Here is a 22,282-nt window from a genome sequence, read left to right as displayed (position 1 = left end):
TCTCATCAATTCATCTCATTTATCACTTTGATCAGTGGTCAGAAATGTCAGTAATGGTGTGTTGTGGCTGGTTTTACATTTTCTCATTAAATACAGTTAAGACACAGTTGTCCTAAAAACATAAACACATATATAAACATATACAGTATATTTGCAGTTACTAAGTATACATTCTGTAGAATATTAATATCTTGATGCTCTAGTTTAATTCCACTTTTAATCGTGACTTATATAATAGTGTAAAATGAAGTTGAATCATTAGCTACTTGGTAGATATTTAAGTGCTTACAGTATTTTTTCTTTCTTGTGTATTTTCTTTTTAATACATTATGCAGAGGGTGGCAGGTTTATCAAAGTCATTCAGAGTAACATTCTCAATAAACTGAAACATCACAGTTTCTGTCTTTTATAATCGTCCATGTTTTCATTGATCTCAGTTTGGCTTCAAATAATGTAAATCATCGGACACAGAATCCACTGTATTGGCCAAGTTTGTTGATACCTACAAGTAATTTGACTCTTGTCGTCAGTAGATCTCAGTAAACTTTCACATAGTGCTAAAATCAAATATACAGGAAGATACAAAGAAAAGTTTACAGCTAAACAGAAACAACAAAGTAAAGAAAAGCAAACATAAACATAAAGTTATTAAATGCAAGCAGGTAGGTGTGGTGTGCCAACAGGTTCGGTATCATCTTGTAATATAGTTTCAGTGTGGATGTACGACTCTACGCTGATGAAACTGTTGTTTACACAGATGAAGAATCAGCAGAGAGCTGCTTTGAAGAGCTGCTATAAAAATGATCACACAGCGGCTTGATTAGTCTGCACTGAAGCCTGAATGTTGTCAAAATGATGGGTGTGTTTTTTGATTTCTTTCTAAATCACCAAAATACTGATTAGCTCTTGCAGTTTTATCAAGACAAAATTGATTGGTACATTTTCACATAATATGACTATAAGAAAACTAAGTTCATTTAGATTTATACAACAGAAATAAATAGAAAAGTGATTCAGTGTAGAAAAGATGACTTGTTTGTCTCAGTGTGGTTTGTGTTCTGCTGCTCTGATTGCTGATAACAAATGTAGGATGTATTTTTTTGAACGTTGAAGAGAGGAAGTGAATGTTAAAAATGTTCTTACAGTGTGAATTTAAACACTCTGCAGGCAAAAACCTCAATTTAGAAGAAGATGAAAGATTTCAGAAACACCACAATTTAAAAATTGCTTTGTTTTATAAATAAAAACAACTTCATAAGAGACACTGGTAATAAAACAAACAGCAACAAGAAATTAAAACAAATATTAATTATAAAATCTCTATTATTATATAAATAATCTATTTTAACTATTAAATTAGTACAAGTAATTATGTACAATATTAATAGTATTATTAATTTGGGTTTTGTTATTTAATGAGTCATTTATTGTAATTAAGGTGGAATATGTGAGAAAATGAACTTTGTTCACACCAACATACGTGTATGTGTATATGTGCACTTGTATTTTTGCTAAATGAGAAACATTTCTTTGCTCTCTTCATTAAAAATGAACAGGAGAGGTTTTTTTTTTTTTTTACATACATCTGATGTGTATGTTGTTTTGTAAATACATATCACATATGCTTGTTTGTGTTTGGTATTCAATAAAAATATAAAAAATATGATTTAAGTTGGGTTCTTAGTATCAAAATTATTACAAAAAGTATTATTAGTATTATCTATTAGGACTATTACTATTCAACTATTTTATTTTTATCTATTTGTTTTAACTTATTAAGTAATGTATTTGTGAACTCAGTACAGACTGTGGGACCTGAGCAGACTGCAGGAGTTTGAACGTCTTTATTTTATGACGTCAGTTTCTCAGCTCTGAGTTTAGGATTTCAGCTGCTTCTCTCACACATTAATAATACAGATTAAAACTGAGACAGCGAGCGCTGAATTCATACTGAAGTTCCTGGAACGATTCTTTAACCAGAGTCGATGGTTTTAACCAACATTGTGTTAATAAAATGAAAAACCACAGCGAACAGTGTGGAGGCTGCTGAGCAGAAACCCACACGGCCCGTCTGCTGCAGGAAAGGAAGTGTTGATTCACTGTCAGCAGTTTTATATGAGTCCTAATAACCGCTGAGAACAGATTCATACCTGCTGCTGTGCACTCATCAACTTCCCTCCCTCTCATTTGTCATGTGGTTCTTTTCTCTTGTTGTCTGTAAACCTTTTTTCCACTGAGCCCTCCACCCACACAGTCAAACTGAGCCCAGCCACCAACAAAGGCCACACATCTGGAGGTCTTGTCACTTTTTCTTTTTTGGAGTTTTTAGCAAAGGTACACTTTACAGCAGGGGAGGAATGTAATAAAGTACAATTGTGAGGTATTTTACATGAGTATTTCCATTTTATGCTTCTTTATACGTCCACTCCACTACATTTCAGAGGGAGATATTTTACTTTCTACTCCACCACATTTACTTCACAGCTATAAGTACTAATTATTTTTCAGATTTATATTTTACTAGTAAAGCTGATGATGTATTTTATATTTGAAATACATTTAGATCAATTTGTAGAGATTTATTTTCACTTTGACATATAAGGTTCTTTTCAGTGTACAGAAAGCCACATTAAATCCCCTTTGACTCCATGTTTTGAACAGTGAAACATGTTTTTCTTGCTGTAATCATTCCTCCTGTTCAGCTTCAGCGTCCAAATGAGACAAATCACATAGATATCTTTCAACGTTACAGTCTTTTTAGTGCCAAAGTCCCTCTTTTTGTTACTATACTTCCACTGCAGCTCAACAGGGAAACACTGTCCGAGGAAACACAAAGAGGGAATTTGATGCTAAAAAGACTGTAAATGTGTCAGATATCCACTTGATATGACTAACTCAGACTGCTGAAGCCTCATATAAGCTTCACATCAACTTTTAAATGACTGTGTGGACACGTTGTAGATTTTGACCTCCATCACTTACATTGAAAACACATTTGAAGTATCTTTTAATATCCAGTATGAACAGGAGGAATGATTACAGCGAGGAAAACCTCTTTCACTGTTCATATGGACACCTGACTGATGTTTTAAGACACAATTAAAATATTATGAAACTGTTCTTTATGTCAGATATGCAAAAATAAATAAGTATGTAATATTAAAATGAAAAAAAAATAGACAATACAATGCATAACTTTACAAGAACTTTGCATTCTTACTGATTGTTTTAGAATTTTTATGGTAGTATATAATATCTGAGAAAAAAAAAAACCTGAGCTACCACCAATTTAATTAAAAATAAAGTGTCTTAAATCATTTCAAAGGGCTTTTACAGCACTTCATTCTTTCTTTCAAGATCAGTATTATGTTGTTTTATCCACTAGATGTCACTGCTGTTTTGACAGCAGAATTAGAGGAAAAGCATCATGTTGCCATGGTGACCATAGATGGCATTGTCCAGATCCCTTTGTGTTTCCTCTGAATGACCACAGGGTGGCGGTCTTTCTCTTTGATTTTTAATTTCAGAAGTCACCATGAGGTACAGTAACTACTTGGCAACAACACAGTTCAGTTCCTGTCTCAGTCAAATCCATCACACAGCCATAATGTACACTTCATTTATTGTTATTACGCCTATTTAAGACTGTAAATAGACGTTGTTGTTTGGTGATAAGTTTGCAACTTCTTGTCAATCTTCTATGACAAGATATTAAGATATTATCAGGACTTTAAGGGCCTTTCATTGGGAAAGATCAAACTGTTCAGAGTTAGTTAAAGTTAGAGTCAGTTCAGAGTAAATATGGGAACTGTTTAGATGATAGAAAAGCTTGGCAGCAGAACAAACATTTCTTAAAATAACATTAAATGTATCCCAGCTGATTATGAAGCTTCTTAAAGGAACAGTCTGGCTTTTGTTGTTTGGTTTCATGTATTATTCCATTAAAAGTAGATTTGAGAATAACTTTTCAGAGAGATCTAATTAAGCAAATACGCTGCTCTTTGTGTTAATGTAACGTGCCATGTAAGATCAAATTAGTTCAACTAATTCAAAATATAAAGACAAATTGTATCATTATTATTACTCTTCTTACTTAGAATATATTTGACATATTTTTTACTGTAAATTTCTTTCTTTTTTATGTTATTCAGGATTACTTAATTCTGTGTATATTTTTGACTGTTAGGCACCACAACACTGAAGTAAATTCCTTGTATGTACAAACCTACTTGGCATTAAACCTGGTTCTTATTTTGATTTTGATAAAAGCAACTCCAAAACAGTTAATTAAACAATACATTTAAAATACTATTACTATTATAAATTTACAAAAGCTGTTTTGTTTCAAACAAAGTTGAAATTAACTTCAGTTCAAAGATTCAGATCGCAACAAAAACAAAATGTACACAAGATTCAAACTGTAAATAAAAAAAACAAAAAATATATATAAAAAAATCTGCTCCAAAAAGTTTCACTTTGTACAAAAAGCGACAATAACTAAATAAATAATAGACCTTTTTATTCTTTTTACACCTTCTTTTTTGGGCATTTCTTTCCTTTATTTTACAGTTGAAAGTGCAGAGAGACAGGAAACAGGGCAGAGAGAGGGGCATGATAGCTGGAATCAAAATGCAGATGTTATGGTTTTGTGCAGTGGTTAGCACTGTCACCTCACAGAAAGAAGCTTCTGGCGTCAGACCCGCTGGCCGATCAAGGTTCTTCTGTGTGGAGTTTGCATAATCTCCATCCAATGTTCCTTTTCCCCACAAAGTCCAAAGTTCACTAAAAATAAGCTAACTCTAAATTGCCTGTGAGTCTTAATAGTTGACTCTGTTGGGGCCAAACCATCTGTTACAGGATTCCTGGTTCTTCTCTCCTGGTTCAAAATTATTGATTGATTCTTACTAATTAAAGTATATGGTGGTAAATATATTTAATATAAAACACTATCATCATCAGCAAATGTATTTTATATGAGGCTGTTATGTCATGATGTATTTTATATTTTATAAACTCTATTATATTAGTAACTAATGTTGTGGTAAATATTGATAAAGTGTTAAATGATGTTTTAATCTTTATATATGACACATGATGAGCTTCAATGATACTTTAGTTTGATATGATTATTGATACAGTGTCCAGTAGATGATGTTTGTGGTGTATTGATGAGTAGTTTAGTGATCATGTAGTTTCCAGGATCAGACTGAATGCAGAACAGTGCTGTAAGCTGCTGTTGACTGTGTGAATGTGTGTCTGTGCTGCTTGTTGCTGCTGTCAAACTTCAGATGAGCAGGTAGTGAAGCCCGTGGTGAGTGTGTACCCAGCAGCCCACCTGGAGGGGAAGAGCTCCCTGCTGTGTCTGGCCTCAGCCATGTCTCCTCCTCTGGTCCAGTTCTCCTGGAAAAGACAGAAGAAGAACGGCCCGCTGGAGGATCTGCCCCCTGCTGAGGGAGAGCAGCTGGAGCTCAGAGAGCCGGGACGCACCGTCGCCATCAGGGTGGTTGATCGGGATGCTCTCTACACATATAAATACCGCTGCTACGTCAGGCACGAGGGGGGAACAGTGGAGGCCCAAACAGAACAAGGTAATGAAGGCTTGGTGACTGTGTTCAGCAGTGATTCAGCTTAATCTGGAGACGCTGTCAGAAAGAGCAGAGGAGCAGAGCACTGACATTTGTTTTTTTCTTGTTTCAGAGGTTTTTGCTCTTCCTCCACCAGCAGCTTTTGTCCCGTCTCAGTACCAGGTGAAGCTGCTCTGTGTGCTGTATACAGTGCTGATAGTGAAGAGTCTGGTGTACTGCTGTGGACTCTCTCTGCTGATGATCCTCAGAAACAAGGGACCGTCCACCAACTGCACACATGCTGACTGATTGTTTTCTGCTCGCCTTTTCTCACCATCACATCCCATCAATTCATCTCATTTATCACTTTGATCAGTGTTCAGAAATGTCAGTAATGATGTGTTGTGCTTGGTTTTACATTTTCTCATTGCAAACAGTTAAGACACAGTTGTCCTGAAAACATAAATACATATATAAACATATACAGTATCTTTGCAGTTACTAAGTATACATTCTGTAGAATATTAATATCTTGATGCTCTAGTTTAATTCCACTTTTAATCGTGACTTGTATAATAGTGTAAAATGAAGTTGAATCATTGGCTACCTGGTAGATATTTAAGTGCTTACAGTATTTTTTTCTTTCTTGTGTATTTTCTTTTTAATACATTATGCAGAGGGTGGCAGGTTTATCAAAGTCATTCAGAGTAACATTCTCAATAAACTGAAACATCACAGTTTCTGTCTTTTATAATCGTCCATGTTTTCATTGATCTCAGTTTGGCTTCAAATAATGTAAATCATCGGACACAGAATCAACTATATTGGCCAAGTTTAAAGATACCTACCAGTAATTTGACTCTTGTCGTCAGTAGATCTCAGTAAACTTTCACATAGTGCTAAAAACAGTACAGGAAGATACAAAGAAAAGTTTACAGCTAAACAGAAACAACAAAGTAAAGAAAAGCAAACATAAACATAAAGTTATTAAATGCAAGCAGGTAGGTGTGGTGTGCCAACAGGTTCGGTATCATCTTGTAATATAGTTTCAGTGTGGATGTACGACTCTACGCTGATGAAACTGTTGTTTACACAGATGAAGAATCAGCAGAGAGCTGCTTTGAAGAGCTGCTATAAAAATGATCACACAGCGGCTTGATTAGTCTGCACTGAAGCCTGAATGTTGTCAAAATGATGGGTGTGTTTTTTGATTTCTTTCTAAATCACCAAAATACTGATCAGCTCTTGCAGTTTTATTAAGACAAAATTGATTGGTACATTTCCATATAATATGATTGTAAGAAAACTAAGTTCATTTAGATTTATACAACAGAAATAAATAGAAAAGTGATTCAGTGTAGAAAAGATGACTTGTTTGTCTCAGTGTGGTTTGTGTTCTGCTGCTCTGATTGCTGATAACAAATGTAGGATGTATTTTTTTAAACGTTGAAGAGAGGAAGTGAATGTTAAAAATGTTCTTACAATGTGAATTTAAACACTCTGCAGGCAAAAACCTCAATTTAGAAAAAGATGAAAGATTTCAGAAACACCACAATTTAAAAATGTGTTTGTTTTATGAACAAAAACCAACTTCATAATAGAAACTGATAATCAAACAAACAGCAACAAGAAAGTAAAACAAATATTAATTATAAAATCTATATTATTAAATAATCTATATTAATTTTTAGTAATTAGTACAAGTAATTACGTACAATATTAATAGTATTATGAATTTGGGTTTTGTTATTTAATGAGTAATTTATTGTAATTAAGGTGGAATTTGTGAGAAAATGAACTTTGTTCACACCAACATATGTATATGTGTATATGTGCACTTGTATTTTTGCTAAATGAGAAACATTTCTTTGCTCTCTTCATTAAAAATGAACAGGAGAGGGTTTTTTTTTACATACATCTGATGTTTCTTTTTGTTTTGTAAATACATATCACATGTGCTTGTTTGTGTTTGGTATTCAATAAAAATATAAAAAATATGATTTAAGTTGGGTTCTTAGTATCAAAATTATTACAAAAAGTATTATTAGTATTATCTATTAGGACTATTAGTATTCAACTATTTCATTTTGATCTATTTGTTAAAAGTTAATTGAGTAATGTATTTGTGAACTCAGTACAGACTGTGGGACCTGAGCAGACTGCAGGAGTTTGAACGTCTCCCTTTATTTAATGATGTCAGTTTCTCAGCTCTGAGTTTAGGATTTCAGCTGCTTCTCTCACACATTAATAACACAGATTAAAACTGAGACAGTGAGCGCTGAATTCATACTGAAGTTCCTGGAACAATTCTTTAACCACAGTCGATGGTTTTAACCAACATTGTGTTAATAAAATGAAAAACCACAGCGAACAGTGTGGAGGCTGCTGAGCAGAAACCCACACGGCCCGTCTGCTACAGGAAAGGAAGTGTTGATTCGCTGTCAACAGTTTTATATGAGTCCTAATAACCCGAGTTTTTAGCAAAGGTGCACTTTACAGCTGGGGAGGAATGTAATAAAGTGCAATTGTGTGGTACTTTACATGAGTATTTCCATTTTATGCTTTTTTATACATCCACTCCACTACATTTCAGAGGGAGATATTTTACTTTCTACTCCACTATGTTTATTTCACAGCTATAGGTACTAATTACTTTTCAGATTTATATTTTACTAGTAAGGCTGATGATGTATTTTATATTTGAAATACATTTAGATCACTTTGTAGAGATCTATTTTCACTTTGACATATGAGGGTCTTTTCAGTGTACAAAAGGTCACATTAAATCCCCTTTGACTCCATGTTTTGAACAGTGAAACATGTTTTTCTTGCTGTAATCATTCCTCCTGTTCGTACTGACCATTAGAAAATGTTTTCATAATGACCTTACAATGGAAGTGATAGAGGACAACATCCACAGTCCTCCTTCTGTGCAAAAATGTATTTAAAATTTTATCTGAAGCTAATATGAAGCTTCAGCGTCCAAATGACAAATCAAATCAAGTAGATATCTTTCAACATTACAGTCTTTCAGTGCCAAAGTTCCTTTTTTTGTTACTATACTTCCGCCTGCAGCTCAACAGGGAAACACTGTCCGAGGAAACACAAAGAGAGAATTTGATGCTAAAAAGACTGTAAATGTGTCAGATATCCACTTGATATGACTAACTCAGACTGCTGAAGCCTCATATAAGCTTCACACCAACTTTTAAATGACTGTGTGGACACACTGTGGATTTTGGCCTCCATCAGTTACATTGAAAACACATTTGAAGTACCTTTTAATATCCAGTATGAACAGGGGGAATGATTACAGCGAGGAAAACCTCTTTTACTGTTCATATGGACACCTGATTGATGTTTTAAGACACAATTAAAATATTATGAACCTGTTCTTTATGTCAGATATGCAAAAATAAATAATTATGTAATATTAAAAAGAAAAAAAAAAAAGTCTATACAATGCATAACTTCACAAGAACTTTGCATTCTTATTGATTGTTTTAGAATTTTTATAGTAGTATATAATATCTTAGAAAAAAAACCTGAGCTACCACCAATTTAATTAAAAATAAAGTGTCTTAAGTCATTTCAAAGGGCTTTTACAGTGCTTCATTCTTTCTTTCAAGATCAGTATTATGTTGTTTTATCCACTAGATGTCACTGCTGTTTTGACAGCAGAATTAGAGGAAAACCATCATGTTGTCATGGTGACCATAGATGGCATGGTCTGGATCCCTTTGTGTTTCCTCTGAATGACCACAGGGTGGCGGTCTTTCTCTTTGATTTTTAATTTTAGAACTCACCATGAGGTACAGTAACTACTTGGCCACAACACAGTTCAGTACGCTTCATTTATTGTTATTACGCCTATTTAAGACTGTAAAAAGACGTTGTTGTTTGGTGATAAGTTTGCAACTTCTTGTCAATCTTCTATGACAAGATATGAAGATATTATCAGGACTTTAAGGGCCTTTCATTGGGAAAGATCAAACTGTTCAGAGTTAGTTCAAGTTAGAGTCAGTTCAGAGTAAATATGGGAACTGTTTAGATGATAGAAAAGCTTGGCAGCAGAACAAACATTTCTTAAAATAACATTAAATGTATCCTAGCTGATTATGAAGCTTCTTAAAGGAACAGTCTGGCTTTTATCTGGTTTGGTTTCATGTATTATTCCATTAAAAGTAGATTTGAGAATAACTTTTCAGAAAGATCTAATTAAGCAAATACGCTGCTCTTTGTGTTAATGTAACGTGCCATGTAAGATCAAATTAGTTCAACTAATTCAAAATATAAAGACAACTTGTATTATTATTATTAGCAGTAGTATTAGTTTTAGTATTATTAATTACATACTGCATATACTGTTTACACTGAACATTTGCACATTCTGGTCAATATTTTGTACATGTCATTTCATTCTTTTCAATGTAAAATTTAAACCTGTAGCAGCTCTTCTTACTTAGAATATATTTGACATATTTCATACTGTAAATTTCTTTCTTTTTTATGTTATTCAGGATTACTTAATTCTGTGTATATTTTTGACTGTTAGGCACCACAACACTGAGGTAAATTCCTTGTATGTACAAACCTGCTTGGCATTAAACCTGATTCTTATTTTGATTTTGATAAAAGCAACTCCAAAATAGTTAATTAAATAATAAATTTAAAATACTATTACTATTATAAATTTACAAAAGCTGTTTTGTTTCAAACAAAGTTAAAATGAACTTCAGTTCAAAGATTCAGATTGCAACAAAAACAAAATGTACACAAGATTCAAATTGTAAATAAAAAAAAACTAAAAATATATATAAAGAAATCTGCTCCAAAAAGTTTCACTTTGTACAAAAAATGACAATAAATAAATAAATAATAGACCTTTTTATTCTTTTTACACCTTCTTTTTTGGGCATTTCTTTCCTTTATTTGACAGTTGAAAGTGCAGAGAGACAGGAAACAGGGCAGAGAGAGGGGCATGATAGCTGGAATCAAAATGCAGATGTTATGGTTTTGTGCAGTGGTTAGCACTGTCACCTCACAGAAAGAAGCTTCTGGCATCAGACCCGCTGGCCGATCGATGTTTTTCTGTGTGGAGTTTGCATAATCTCCCTGCAATGTTCCTTTTCCCCACACAGTCCAAAGTTGACTAAAAATAAACTAACTCTAAATTGCCTGTGAGTCTTAATAGTTGACTCTGTGGGGCCAAACCATCTGTTACAGGACTCTTTGTTCTTCTTGTTGCTGAAGATAGTTCTTTATGACTCTGGCTGGATGTTTGGGCTCGTTGTCATGCCTCCAAATCCAGAATTTCTGAATCTGTATATTTCTCATTTCTAAAGTTTTCCTGCTGAACATCAGATGTCTCCTCCTTCACTATGAAGTCATTTTCAGTGTTTATGTACTGGAGGCTTCAAGTTTCCACATCACACTTGTGTAAGTTGCATATTGGACCATGATTGACTTCAAACTAGTTGTGATGTCGTAAATCCTGCTCGTAGGTAAAAGGGTTAAACTGAGATTTAAGGTGATACAGAGAAACTGTCAAAACAAACTCAAACATCCAACTGAAGGCACGAGAAGAATAACATATTTTTACGTTGAGGGGGATTCTAAGTTTACTACTATGAAAAGGTCTACTGTGAGACAGCAGCATCAGCCTTATCTGTCCGCCGCAGGGGCTGATGGGAGGTTTGAGGAGCTGTTAGAAACCACGTGGCCCTCGTCTGATCTCACAGCTCGTCCTTGTTTGGCCTCAGCTGCATCAGAGCGCCACTTCTCCCCAGGTTCACCAGAGGAAACACCACTGCACAAAATGCTTTTCCACCCAGCTGCTGCTCTGTGCTGTCTGTGTTCAGGTGAGTGTTTCCAGCCAATCAGGAGCCAACAAACTCAACCTTTAACAAACACCGTCATGCTGACCTTCATCTGTGTGTCTGTTTCTCTACAGCGCTGGTTGCCATGGCAGCAGAGCTGATTCAGAAAGATTTAACATTGACCAGGAGAGCTGGTGAAACAGTCTCCTTCAGCTGTGGAGGAACTGACCAGTGTGACAGTAGTTACCCATCTGTATTCTGGTTACAGAAGAAAGACACAGAAACATTCACACCGATTCTTGATATTGACACGACGAATGGTAAAGTAGATAGAAGGTACAATCATTCTCAAGAAGATGATTTCTCATTTGTAAATAAAGGGAACGGCTGGGAGCTGCAGATCCGGACAGTTCAACTCTCACATTCAGCCACCTACTACTGCTCCTGTGTGAAAGTTGATACCCACAGTGAGAAATGATCCCTGCAGCCTGAACAAAAACCTCCAGATGAACAGATGTCAAACAGTGTTTGTGACAGGAAGAGAGCAGTAAACCACAGCCCAGGTTCACATATTTCACCTCCATCTCAGCCAGAGTCACAAACAAACTGAGCTGAGGACTAAATGTTTGTCTGTTGGTGTCAGGATTTTGATTTAAACATTATATTTCATTGATATTATTTATCAGCTATTTCAGCAGATTTCCTGTTGTTCCACACAGTGAGAACAAAGGAGCAACACAGAAGCACAATGATACAACAAGATGAAGACAAACAAACAAACAATATAACACAGAAAAAAACAGACAAATAATGGAGAGATGAAAAGTGAAACTTTATTAACATTTGATTTAATAACAAAAATTGAGAAAATAATAAATAGAAAAAGATGTTTGACAGAGTTGAAAGTTTGAGATGAAGATAAAAATGGTCTTCTTTGACCTGCTGCTGGAATAAAGTTCATTCCTCCTTCACAATAATAATCTTCTGTTAATGAAAACACTTCCTGTGGCTCTTTCACAATAAAAGCCTTCAGGCAGGATTCTTCACGTCACATCTTTGAACAGATAAATTCACTTTAGTAAAAGATTCGACACAATTCTTGGATTTATGACAATTTCCCCTCAACAGAAATGTGGTAAATGTAAATGGATTTTGCTCTGTGAGCAGCTGAGACTGTCTTCACAAGAGAAACGACAGCAGACACTGTTTGTTTCTTTTAACACGACCACCATCATTTCCTGACTTTAACCACGTGTTTATTATTGTAACCATGACGACGCAGCTCCCCTCATCTTAACAAGAAAGTCATTTTAACCCAAACCATGATCTTTACCTAAACCTAACTAAACCTTAACCACAGGTTCTGATGTTTACTGTCCATATTCTAAGACAAATGGCTCCACTACAGCATTTACTATTAGAAATTTAATCCTTTATGTGATTCAAAATGTTAAACATCAATTGATTGACAAACAAGCAAAAACTACGGCTCCTATGAAAATGTACCTGCATGGCAGCACAGGTACTAATGTCATCCTAACTTGGTTTAGTTCATAATACTCAACAAATCTCCTCAAATGTCAACTTTACAACTTTTGAACTTTAATCAACAGGAATAATATTTTATTTTAGTCCATCATTCTTATCTTAACGTCTGGAGTGAACCACACAACATACTGTTGTAATGTTAAGTTGTAGTGAAGGATTTTACACCTGCATTTACTGATGTTTTGTCCACTAGTTTTCATCAGAAACAAGTAGTGACCAACACTGACACATCATCAGCTTTTAAGTTGATATGTTGAACTTGTTAGCAAACACTTGCTTATTTCCACAGCAAGCAACATTATCATTCATTTGGAGTCGTGTTTCTGTCCACCTGGTGAATGTAAGTCCAATATTCACTCTCTTTTAGCTCTGTTTTTACTCTCTACCAACTCCTGAGGGAAATATCTGGCTCTTTAGCTGCTAAATGCTCCACTATGTTCAGCAGCTAGTCTACAGCTAACTGTCTGTTTGCCGTTTGGTCCTGAGCAGGTAGTGTACAGTGGGTTTTTATAGCTTTTACTCTGAAAACAGCTGCCTGCTGCGGCCCAAAGCAACGCTATGAGAGCGCTGAGAGTGAACCAAAACAGTAAAGTTGCAGCTGGACAGATAAACAATGAGCTGAAACTCACTATAAAGCTCCGTAAAGCCGAGAGGAGCTGCAGAGTCACTGATAATTCTCTGTAGGTTCATCACTACGAGCCACGACCAACACATTACACACTGACAGATCATGGTTATTATAAAAAATATTGATTATATCAGCATCGTTACAAATGTCAGTTTGATTTTAAATGAGTTCTTAGTTGAGTTTAAATGTTGACCTGATGGTGGCGCTAGAGGAAAAGTCAGAGGATCAAAGTTATTATAATTCATCCTGAGGGGAACATGAATATTTCTACTAAATTACATGACAATCCATCCAATAGATGAAAAGATATTTCAGTCTGGACCAAACATGTCGACCTGCTGGTGGCGCTAAATTAAAAGTTAGAATCAATCAAGTCAAATAAATAATTGAATCCTCTGGGGACCGTGAACGTCTGCACAACATTTAATGATCAATCCATCCGTCCTTTGATCCACAATCAGATCCAATGGATCTGCACTTAAGTGGTGGACCGACCAACCGACTGACATTAGCATCCATATAGTCACACTGCTAATGTGGCTAAAATCAAATAAAAGAGGAGACAGTCATGTTGATATGAACATTAGAGAAACACATCATGGAGATGAAATATGATACTGGTTCATAATTTGGATTCGTTCACCTCAGCTGACACATTCAACAGCAGACAGGTTTTTGTCACAGTCTCATTCACTGTGGGAGGATATGGCTACTTCATCTTTGTCTCTGGAACTAAACTGTATGTAGGTAAGACTAAACTTTCATTTTCCTTCAGTTATTTTATTGAACAAGTTGAAAATGTGTTTTTAGTTTTAGTTTCTGCTGCTTCAGGCTTTACATGTTAGTTTTTTTCATATTTAGTAGAGAATTCTTGATGCAGCCATTCTTCCATAAAACTAATCAATAACTCCTGAAAAGAGCTTCAAATCTCACTGCACACCACAAGTTCTTCTTTATTTATGCATCACATCAAAGTTTGTTTACAGCCAAAAAGTCTGATATCAGTAATGTTACAAATAAACAGTATTTAATAATCTCACTGATTCAGCAGCAGCTGCTGAATCAGTGAATAGTGATAAATATAATGTGTGTTAAATATACAGTATATATTTGTAAATGGTAAAATGTATCTCATGATAATTGTGTGTTTATGATGATAAATATGTCTTTTAATGAAAGATAAATTAATGCATGAAGGCAAACTCATTTTAAATGTGTGATGAAGCTAAATATAATTTATAGATAAAATGTATAATTGTATATCTTAATTCACATCTAATATAAATCAAATTGTTTTATGAAATCAACATGATGTCAAATATGTAATGTCAAAAATATTTTAGAAAGTGTTTGGTAGAAAATATAATGAATCAGATAATTTACATGTTGTAATTTAATTAAGAATATATATTATTATATTATATTTTATTTACATATCTAAACATGTTGTGGTAATTGTGTTTTATATAAAAGCTAAAACTCTTTAAAAAGTTGTTAAAAGTATTGATGTATTGTGTGTCTGATTACAGTAAAGTATATGCTGGTAAATAAACTTCATATAAACACTATAATCATTTAAAAACAAATAATAAATATAATATATTTTAACTGAGTAACAAAACTATAATTTAAATTTTACTGAGACAAATGTCATCATATTATATTATATTATATTATATTATATTATATTATATTATATTATATTATATTATATTATATTTGAAATATCCAAACATATTGTTGTAATTGGCTTTTATGTAAAAGACAAAGCTCTTAAGTTAAAATTATTGATTGATTCTTACTAATTAAAGTATATGGTGGTAAATATATTTAATATAAAACACTATCACCATCAGCAAATGTATTTTATATGAGGCTGTTATGTCATGATGTATTTTATGTTTTATAAACTCTATTATATTAGTAACTAATGTTGTGTTAAATATTGATAAAGTGGTAAATGATGTTTTAATCTTTATATATGACACATGATGAGCTTCAATGATACTTTAGTTTGATATGATTATTGATACAGTGTCCAATAGATGATGTTTGTGGTGTATTGATGAGTAGTTTAGTGATCATGTAGTTTCCAGGATCAGACTGAATGCAGTGCAGTGCTGTAAGCTGCTGTTGACTGTGTGAATGTGTGTCTGTGCTGCTTGTTGCTGCTGTCAAACTTCAGATGAGCAGGTAGTGAAGCCCGTGGTGAGCGTGTACCCAGCAGCATCCAGAGCCCACCTGGAGGGGAAGAGCTCCCTGCTGTGTCTAGCCTCAGCTATGTCTCCTCCTGTGGTCCAGTTCTCCTGGAAAAGACAGAAGAAGAACGGCCCGCTGGAGGATCTGCCCCCTGCTGAGGGAGAGCAGCTGGAGCTCAGAGAGCCGGGACGCACCGCCTCCATCCTGCTGCTCCATCAGCAAGAGAACAGCACATATAAATACCACTGCTACGTCAAGCACGAGGGGATAACAGTGGAGGCCCAAACAGAACAAGGTAATGAAGGCTTGGTGACTGTGTTCAGCAGTGATTCAGCTTCATCTGGAGACGCTGTCAGAGAGAGCAGAGGAGCAGAGCACTGACATTTGTTTTTTTTTTCTGTTTCAGAGGTTTCTGCTCTTCCTCCACCTGTCCCTTCTCAGTACCAGGTGAAGCTGCTCTGTGTGCTGTACACAGTGTTGATAGTGAAGAGTCTGGTGTACTGCTGTGGACTCTCTCTGCTGATGATCCTCAGAAACAAGGGACCGTCCACCAACTGCACACATGCTGACTGACTGTTTTCTGCTGGCCTTTTCTCACCATCACATCTCATCAATTCATCTCATTTATCACTTTGATCAGTGTTCAGAAATACCAGTAATGATATGTTGTGGTTGGTTTTACATTTGTCCTGAAAACATAAATACATATATAAACATATACAGTATATTTGCAGTTACTAAGTATACATTCTGTAGAATATTATATCTTGATGCTCTAGTTTAATTCCACTTTTAATCGTGACTTGTATAATAGTGTAAAATGAAGTTGAATCATTAGCTACCTGGTGGATATTTAGGTGCTTACAGTATTTTTTCTTTCTTGTGTATTTTCTTTTTAATACTTTATGCAGAGGGTGGCAGGTTTGTGAAAGTCATTCAGAGTTACATTCTCAATAAACTGAAACATCACAGTTTCTGTCTTTTATAATCGTCCATGTTTTCATTGATCTCAGTTTGGCTTCAAATAATGTAAATCATCGGACACAGAATCCACTATATTAGCCACGTTTGTTGATACCTACAAGTAATTTCACTCTTGTCGTCAGTAGATCTCAGTAAACTTTCACATAGTGCTAAAAACAAATATACAGGAAGATACAAAGACAAGTTTACAGCTGAACAGAAACAACAAAGTAAAGAGAAGCAAAAGTTATTAAATACAAGCAAGTCGGTCTGGTGTGCCAAGAGGTTGGTATCATCTTGTAATATAGTTTCAGTGTGGATGTACGACTCTACGCTGATGAAACTGTTGTTTACACACATGAAGAAACAGCGGAAAGCTGCTTTGAAGAGCTGCTATAAAAATGATCACACAGCGGCTTGATTAGTCTGCACTGAAGCCTGAATGTTGTCAAAATGATGGGTGTGTTTTTTGATTTCTTTCTAAATCACCAAAATACTGATTAGCTCTTGCAGTTTTATCTAGACAAAATTTATTGGTACATTTCCCTATAATATGATTATACGAAAACTGAGTTCACTTAGATTTATACAACAGAAATAAATAGAAAAGTGATTCAGTGTAGAAAAGATGACTTGTTTGTCTCAGTGTGGTTTGTGTTCTGCTGCTCTGATTGATGATAACAAATGTAGGATGTATTTTTTTAAATGTTGCAGAGAGGAAGTGAATGTTAAAAATGTTCTTACAGTGTGAATTTAAACACTCTGCAGCCAAAAACCTCAATTTAGAAGAAGAAGAAAGATTTCAGAAACACCACAATTTAAAAATGTGTTTGTTTTATGGATAAAAACAACTTCATTAGAGAAACAGCAACAAGAAAGTAAAACAAGTATTAATTATAAAATCTATATTATTAAATAATTTATATTAATTATTAAATTAGTACAAGTAATTATGTACAATATTAATAGTATTATTAATTTGGGTTTTGTTATTTAATGAGCCATTTATTGTAATTAAGGTGGAATATGTGAGAAAATGAACTTTGTTCACACCAACATACGTATATGTGTATATGTGCACTTGTATTTTTGCTAAATGAGAAACATTTCTTTGCTCTCTTCATTAAAAATGAACAGGAGAGGTTTTTGTTTTTTTTACATACATCTGATGTTTCTTTTTGTTTTGTAAATACATATCACATATGCTTGTTTGTGTTTGGTATTCAATAAAAATATAAAAAATATGATTTAAGTAGCGTTCTTAGTATCAAAATTATTACAAAAAGTATTATTAGTATTATCTATTAGTACTATTAGTATTCAACTATTTTATTTTGATCTATTTGTTTAAACTTATTGAGTAATGTATTTGTGAACTCAGTACAGACTGTGGGACCTGAGCAGACTGCAGTTTGAATGTCTCCCTTTATTTAATGGTGTCAGTTTCTCAGCTCTGAGTTTAGGATTTCAGCTGCTTCTCTCACACATTAATAACACAGATTAAAACTGAGACAGCGAGTGCTGAATTCATACTGACGTTCCTGGAACGATACTTTAACCAGAGTCGATGGTTGTAACCGTCATTGTGTTAATAAAATGAAAAACCACAGTGAACAGTGTGGAGGCTGCTGAGCAGAAACCCACACGGCCCGTCTGCTGCAGGAAAGGAAGCGTTGATTCGCTGTCAACAGTTTTATATGAGTCCTAATAACCCGAGTTTTTAGAAAAGGTGCACTTTACAGCTGGGGAGGAATGTAATAAAGTGCAATTGTGAGGTACTTTACATGAGTATTTCCATTTTATGCTTTTTTATATGTCCACTCCACTACATTTCAGAGGGAGATATTTTACTCTCTACTCCACTATGTTTATTTCACAGCTATAGGTACTAATTACTTTTCAGATTTATATTTTACTAGTAAGGCTGATGATGTATTTTATATTTGAAATACATTTAGATCACTTTGTAGAGATCTATTTTCACTTTGACATATGAGGGTCTTTTCAGTGTACAAAAGGTCACATTAAATCCCCTTTGACTCCATGTTTTGAACAGTTAAATATGTTTTTCTTGCTGTAATCATTCCTCCTGTTCATACTGACCATTAAAATTCTTTTCATAATGCACTTTCAGTGTGAGTGATGGGGGACAAAATCCACAAAATCCACAGACTTCCTTGTGTGCAAAAATGTTAATAATTATAATATATATAAGTTTATCTGAAGCTAATATGAAGGTTTTTATTCTCCTTGTTTTGTAATCCAGTTGTGGAGAGCAACTTATAGAAAAATCTTGGCTTCCACCAAAGGCCAGGTTGTGAAATTTTACAAAAGAAACATTTAGCAAAAATAAATAAATAAATAAACAAAAACAAAACTCAGTACTTTTTCCGGTACAGAAAACACATCACTGAAATTGTGACAAAAGCAGCACAAAAAAGTGGCTCAAATACGTCACAAATACAGCATAAATACGGCAGTGGCACCTCTATAAACAGAAGAGCACAAAGACATTCACCGCACTGCCATGTAACATATCAGCCCTAATGCATCAAATTTAGCAGCCTTTTCAGTTCACAAAAAACAACGTTCATTTTGCTTTATACATTTGATGAACAAATACAAAACAGTAAAACAGAAATAAACTGTCTTTTTAGTGCCAAAGTCCCTCTTTTTGTCACTATACTTCCACCGCAGCTCAATAGGGAAACACTATCCAAGGAAACAAAAATTTGAAGGCTGTAAATGTGTCAGATATCCACTTGATATGACTAACTCAGACTGCTGAAGCTTCATATAAGCTTCACATCAACTTTTAAATGACTGTGTGGACACATTGTGGATTTTGGCCTCCATCACTTACATTGAAAACACATTTGAAGGATCTTTTAATATCCAGTATGAACAGGAGGAACGATTACAGCGAGGAAAACCTCTTTCACTGTTCATATGAACACCTGACTGATGTTTAAAGACACAATTAAATAATTATGAAGCTGTTCTTTGAGTCAGATATGCAAAAATAAATAAATATATGTAATATGTAATATTAAAATGAAAAAAATAGACTATACAATGCATAACTTTACAAGAACTTTGCATTCTGACTGATTGTTTTAGAATTTTTATAGTAGTATATAATATCAGAGAAAAAAAACCTGAGCTACCACCAATTTAATTAAGAATAAAGTGTCTTAAGTCATTTGAAAGGGCTTTTACAGTGCTTCATTCTTTCTTTCAAGATCAGTATTATGTTGTTTTATCCACTAGATGTCACTACTGTTTTGACAAAAGAATTAGAGGAAAAGCATCATGTTGCCATGGTGACCATGGATCGCATGGTCTGGATCCCTTTGTGTTTCCTCTGAATGACCACAGGGTGGCGGTCTTTCTCTTTGATTTTTAATTTCAGAACTCACCATGAGGTACAGTAACTACTTGGCCACAACACAGTTTAGTTCCTGTCTCAGTTAAATCCATCACACAGCCATAATGTACGCTTCATTTATTGTTGTTATGCCTATTTAAGACTGTAAATAGACGTTGTTGTTTGGTGATAAGTTTGCAACTTCTTGTCAATCTTCTATGACAAGATATTAAGATATTATCAGGACTTTAAGGGCCTTTCATTGGGAAAGATCAAACTGTTCAGAGTTAGTTAAAGTTAGAGTCAGTTCAGAGTAAATATGGGAACTGTTTAGATGATAGAAAAGCTTGGCAGCAGAACAAACATTTCCTAGAATAGCATTAAATGTATCCCAGCTGTTTATGAAGCTTCTTAAAGGAACAGTCTGGCTTTTGTCTGGTTTGGTTTCATTTATTATTCCATTAAAAGTAGATTTGAGAATAACTTTTCAGAAAGATCTAATTAAGCAAATACGCTTTGTGTTAATGTAACATGCCGTGTTAGGTCAAATTAGTTAAACTAATTCAAAATATAAAGACAACTTGTATTGTTATTATTAGTAGTAGTATTAGTTTTAGTATTATTAATTACATACTGCATATACTGTTTACACTAAACATTTGCACATTCTGGTAAATATTTTGTACATTTCATTTCATTCTCTTCAATGTAAAATTTAAACCTGTAGCAGCTCTTCTTACTTAGAATATATTTGACATATTTTATACTGTAAATTTCTTTCTTTTTTATGTTAGGATTACTTAATTCTGTGTATATTTTTGACTGTTGGGCACCACAACACTGAGGTAAATTCCTTATATGTACAAACCTGCTTGGCATTAAACCTGGTTCTTATTTTGATTTTGATAAAAGCAACTCCAAAATAGTTAATTAAATAATACATTTAAAATACTATTACTATTATAAATTTACAAAAAGCTGTTTTGTGTCAAACAAAGTTAAAATGAACTTCAGTTCAAAGATTCAGATCGCAACAAAAACAAAATGTACACAAGATTCAAACTGTAAATAAAAAAACTAAAAATGTATTTGGAAAAAAATCAGACTGCACCAAAAAGTTTCACATTTTGGGCATTTCTTTCCTTTATTTGACAGTTGAAAGTGCAGAGAGACAGGAAACAGGGCAGAGAGAGGGGCATGATAGCTGGATTCAAAATGCAGATGTTATGGTTTTGTGCAGTGGTTAGCACTGTCACCTCACAGAAAGAAGCTTCTGGTGTCAGACCTGCTGGCTGATCGAGGTTTTTCTGTGTAGAGTTTGCATAATCTCCCTCCAATGTTCCTTTTCCCCACACAGTCCAAAGTTCACTAAAAATAAACTAACTCTAAATTGCCTGTGAGTCTTAATAGTTGTCTGTTTTAGCTCCCTTTTCCATCTGCAAAAGATAAGTAGATATACAGTACTGTATATCTAGGTTTTAGGTACTAGTGTAAAGTGAGGATCTTTTAATGCCATGAATAACTTTTATTTATCAATTAACTTGATACAAAGTTGAGTAAACAGCAGAAAGCTAAAGCAAATCAATATTTGCTGTGTGCAGCTTTGCCTTTAAAACAGCAGCAGTTCTCCTCAGTTCACCTGCACGCAGTTTTTCAGGCGTCTCAGCTGCTTCTGTGTCTTCATGTTAATCCCAGACTGACTCCATGATGTTGAAATCAGGACTCTGTGGGGGCTCTCTGTGTGTGTCTCCTCCTTCACTATTAAGTCATTTACAGTGTTTGTAAGCTGGAGGCTTCAAGTTTCAACATCACACTTGTGTAAGTTGCATACTGGACCATGATTGACTCCAATCTAGTTGTGATGTCATAAATCCTGCTCGTAGGTAAAAGTGTTAAACTGAGATTTAAGGTGATACAGAGAAACTTTCAGAACAAACTCAAACATCCAACTGAAGGAAAAAAAGGGAAAACATATTTTTTAAGTTGAGGGGGACTTTAAGGTTATTAGTAACAAATCTGCTTTTCAAATAAAAATCAAAATGTCTACTATGCCGCAGGGGCTGATGGGAGGTTTGAGGAGCCGTTAGAAACCACGTGGCCCTCGTCTGATCTCACAGCTCGTCCTTGTTTGGCCTCAGCTGCGTCAGAGCGCCACTTCTCCCCAGGTTCATCAGAGGAAACACCACTGCACAAA

At 34.5% G+C, this 22,282-nt stretch overlaps 1 protein-coding gene across 1 annotated transcript; it reads left to right on the top strand.

The window, feature by feature from the left end:
• The first annotated feature begins 11,382 nt into the window (after window positions 1-11,382).
• LOC137193461 (immunoglobulin lambda-1 light chain-like) lies at window positions 11,383-16,905 on the top strand. The gene is made up of 5 exons (XM_067604684.1): window positions 11,383-11,425; window positions 11,518-11,850; window positions 14,262-14,306; window positions 15,745-16,053; window positions 16,165-16,905. The coding sequence occupies exons 1-5, from the start codon at window positions 11,383-11,385 to the stop codon at window positions 16,329-16,331; spliced, it is 897 nt and encodes a 298-aa protein (XP_067460785.1). The 3' UTR covers window positions 16,332-16,905.
• The last annotated feature ends 5,377 nt before the right edge of the window (window positions 16,906-22,282 follow it).

This window comes from Thunnus thynnus, chromosome 12 (genome assembly GCF_963924715.1).
Source record: "Thunnus thynnus chromosome 12, fThuThy2.1, whole genome shotgun sequence".
Lineage (NCBI taxonomy): Eukaryota > Metazoa > Chordata > Actinopteri > Scombriformes > Scombridae > Thunnus > Thunnus thynnus.
The sequence above is the reverse complement of the archived record's forward strand: the minus strand, read 5'-3'. Positions and strand labels throughout refer to the sequence as shown.

Bases quoted from the DNA above. Each gene is read 5' to 3' on its own strand.
- LOC137193461 (XM_067604684.1), top strand. From the start codon at position 11,383: ATGCTTTTCCACCCAGCTGCTGCTCTGTGCTGTCTGTGTTCAG. The intron at 14,307-15,744 runs GTAAGACTAAAC...GTCAAACTTCAG, and splicing joins TGGAACTAAACTGTATGTAG to ATGAGCAGGTAGTGAAGCCC. The intron at 16,054-16,164 runs GTAATGAAGGCT...TTTCTGTTTCAG, and splicing joins GGAGGCCCAAACAGAACAAG to AGGTTTCTGCTCTTCCTCCA.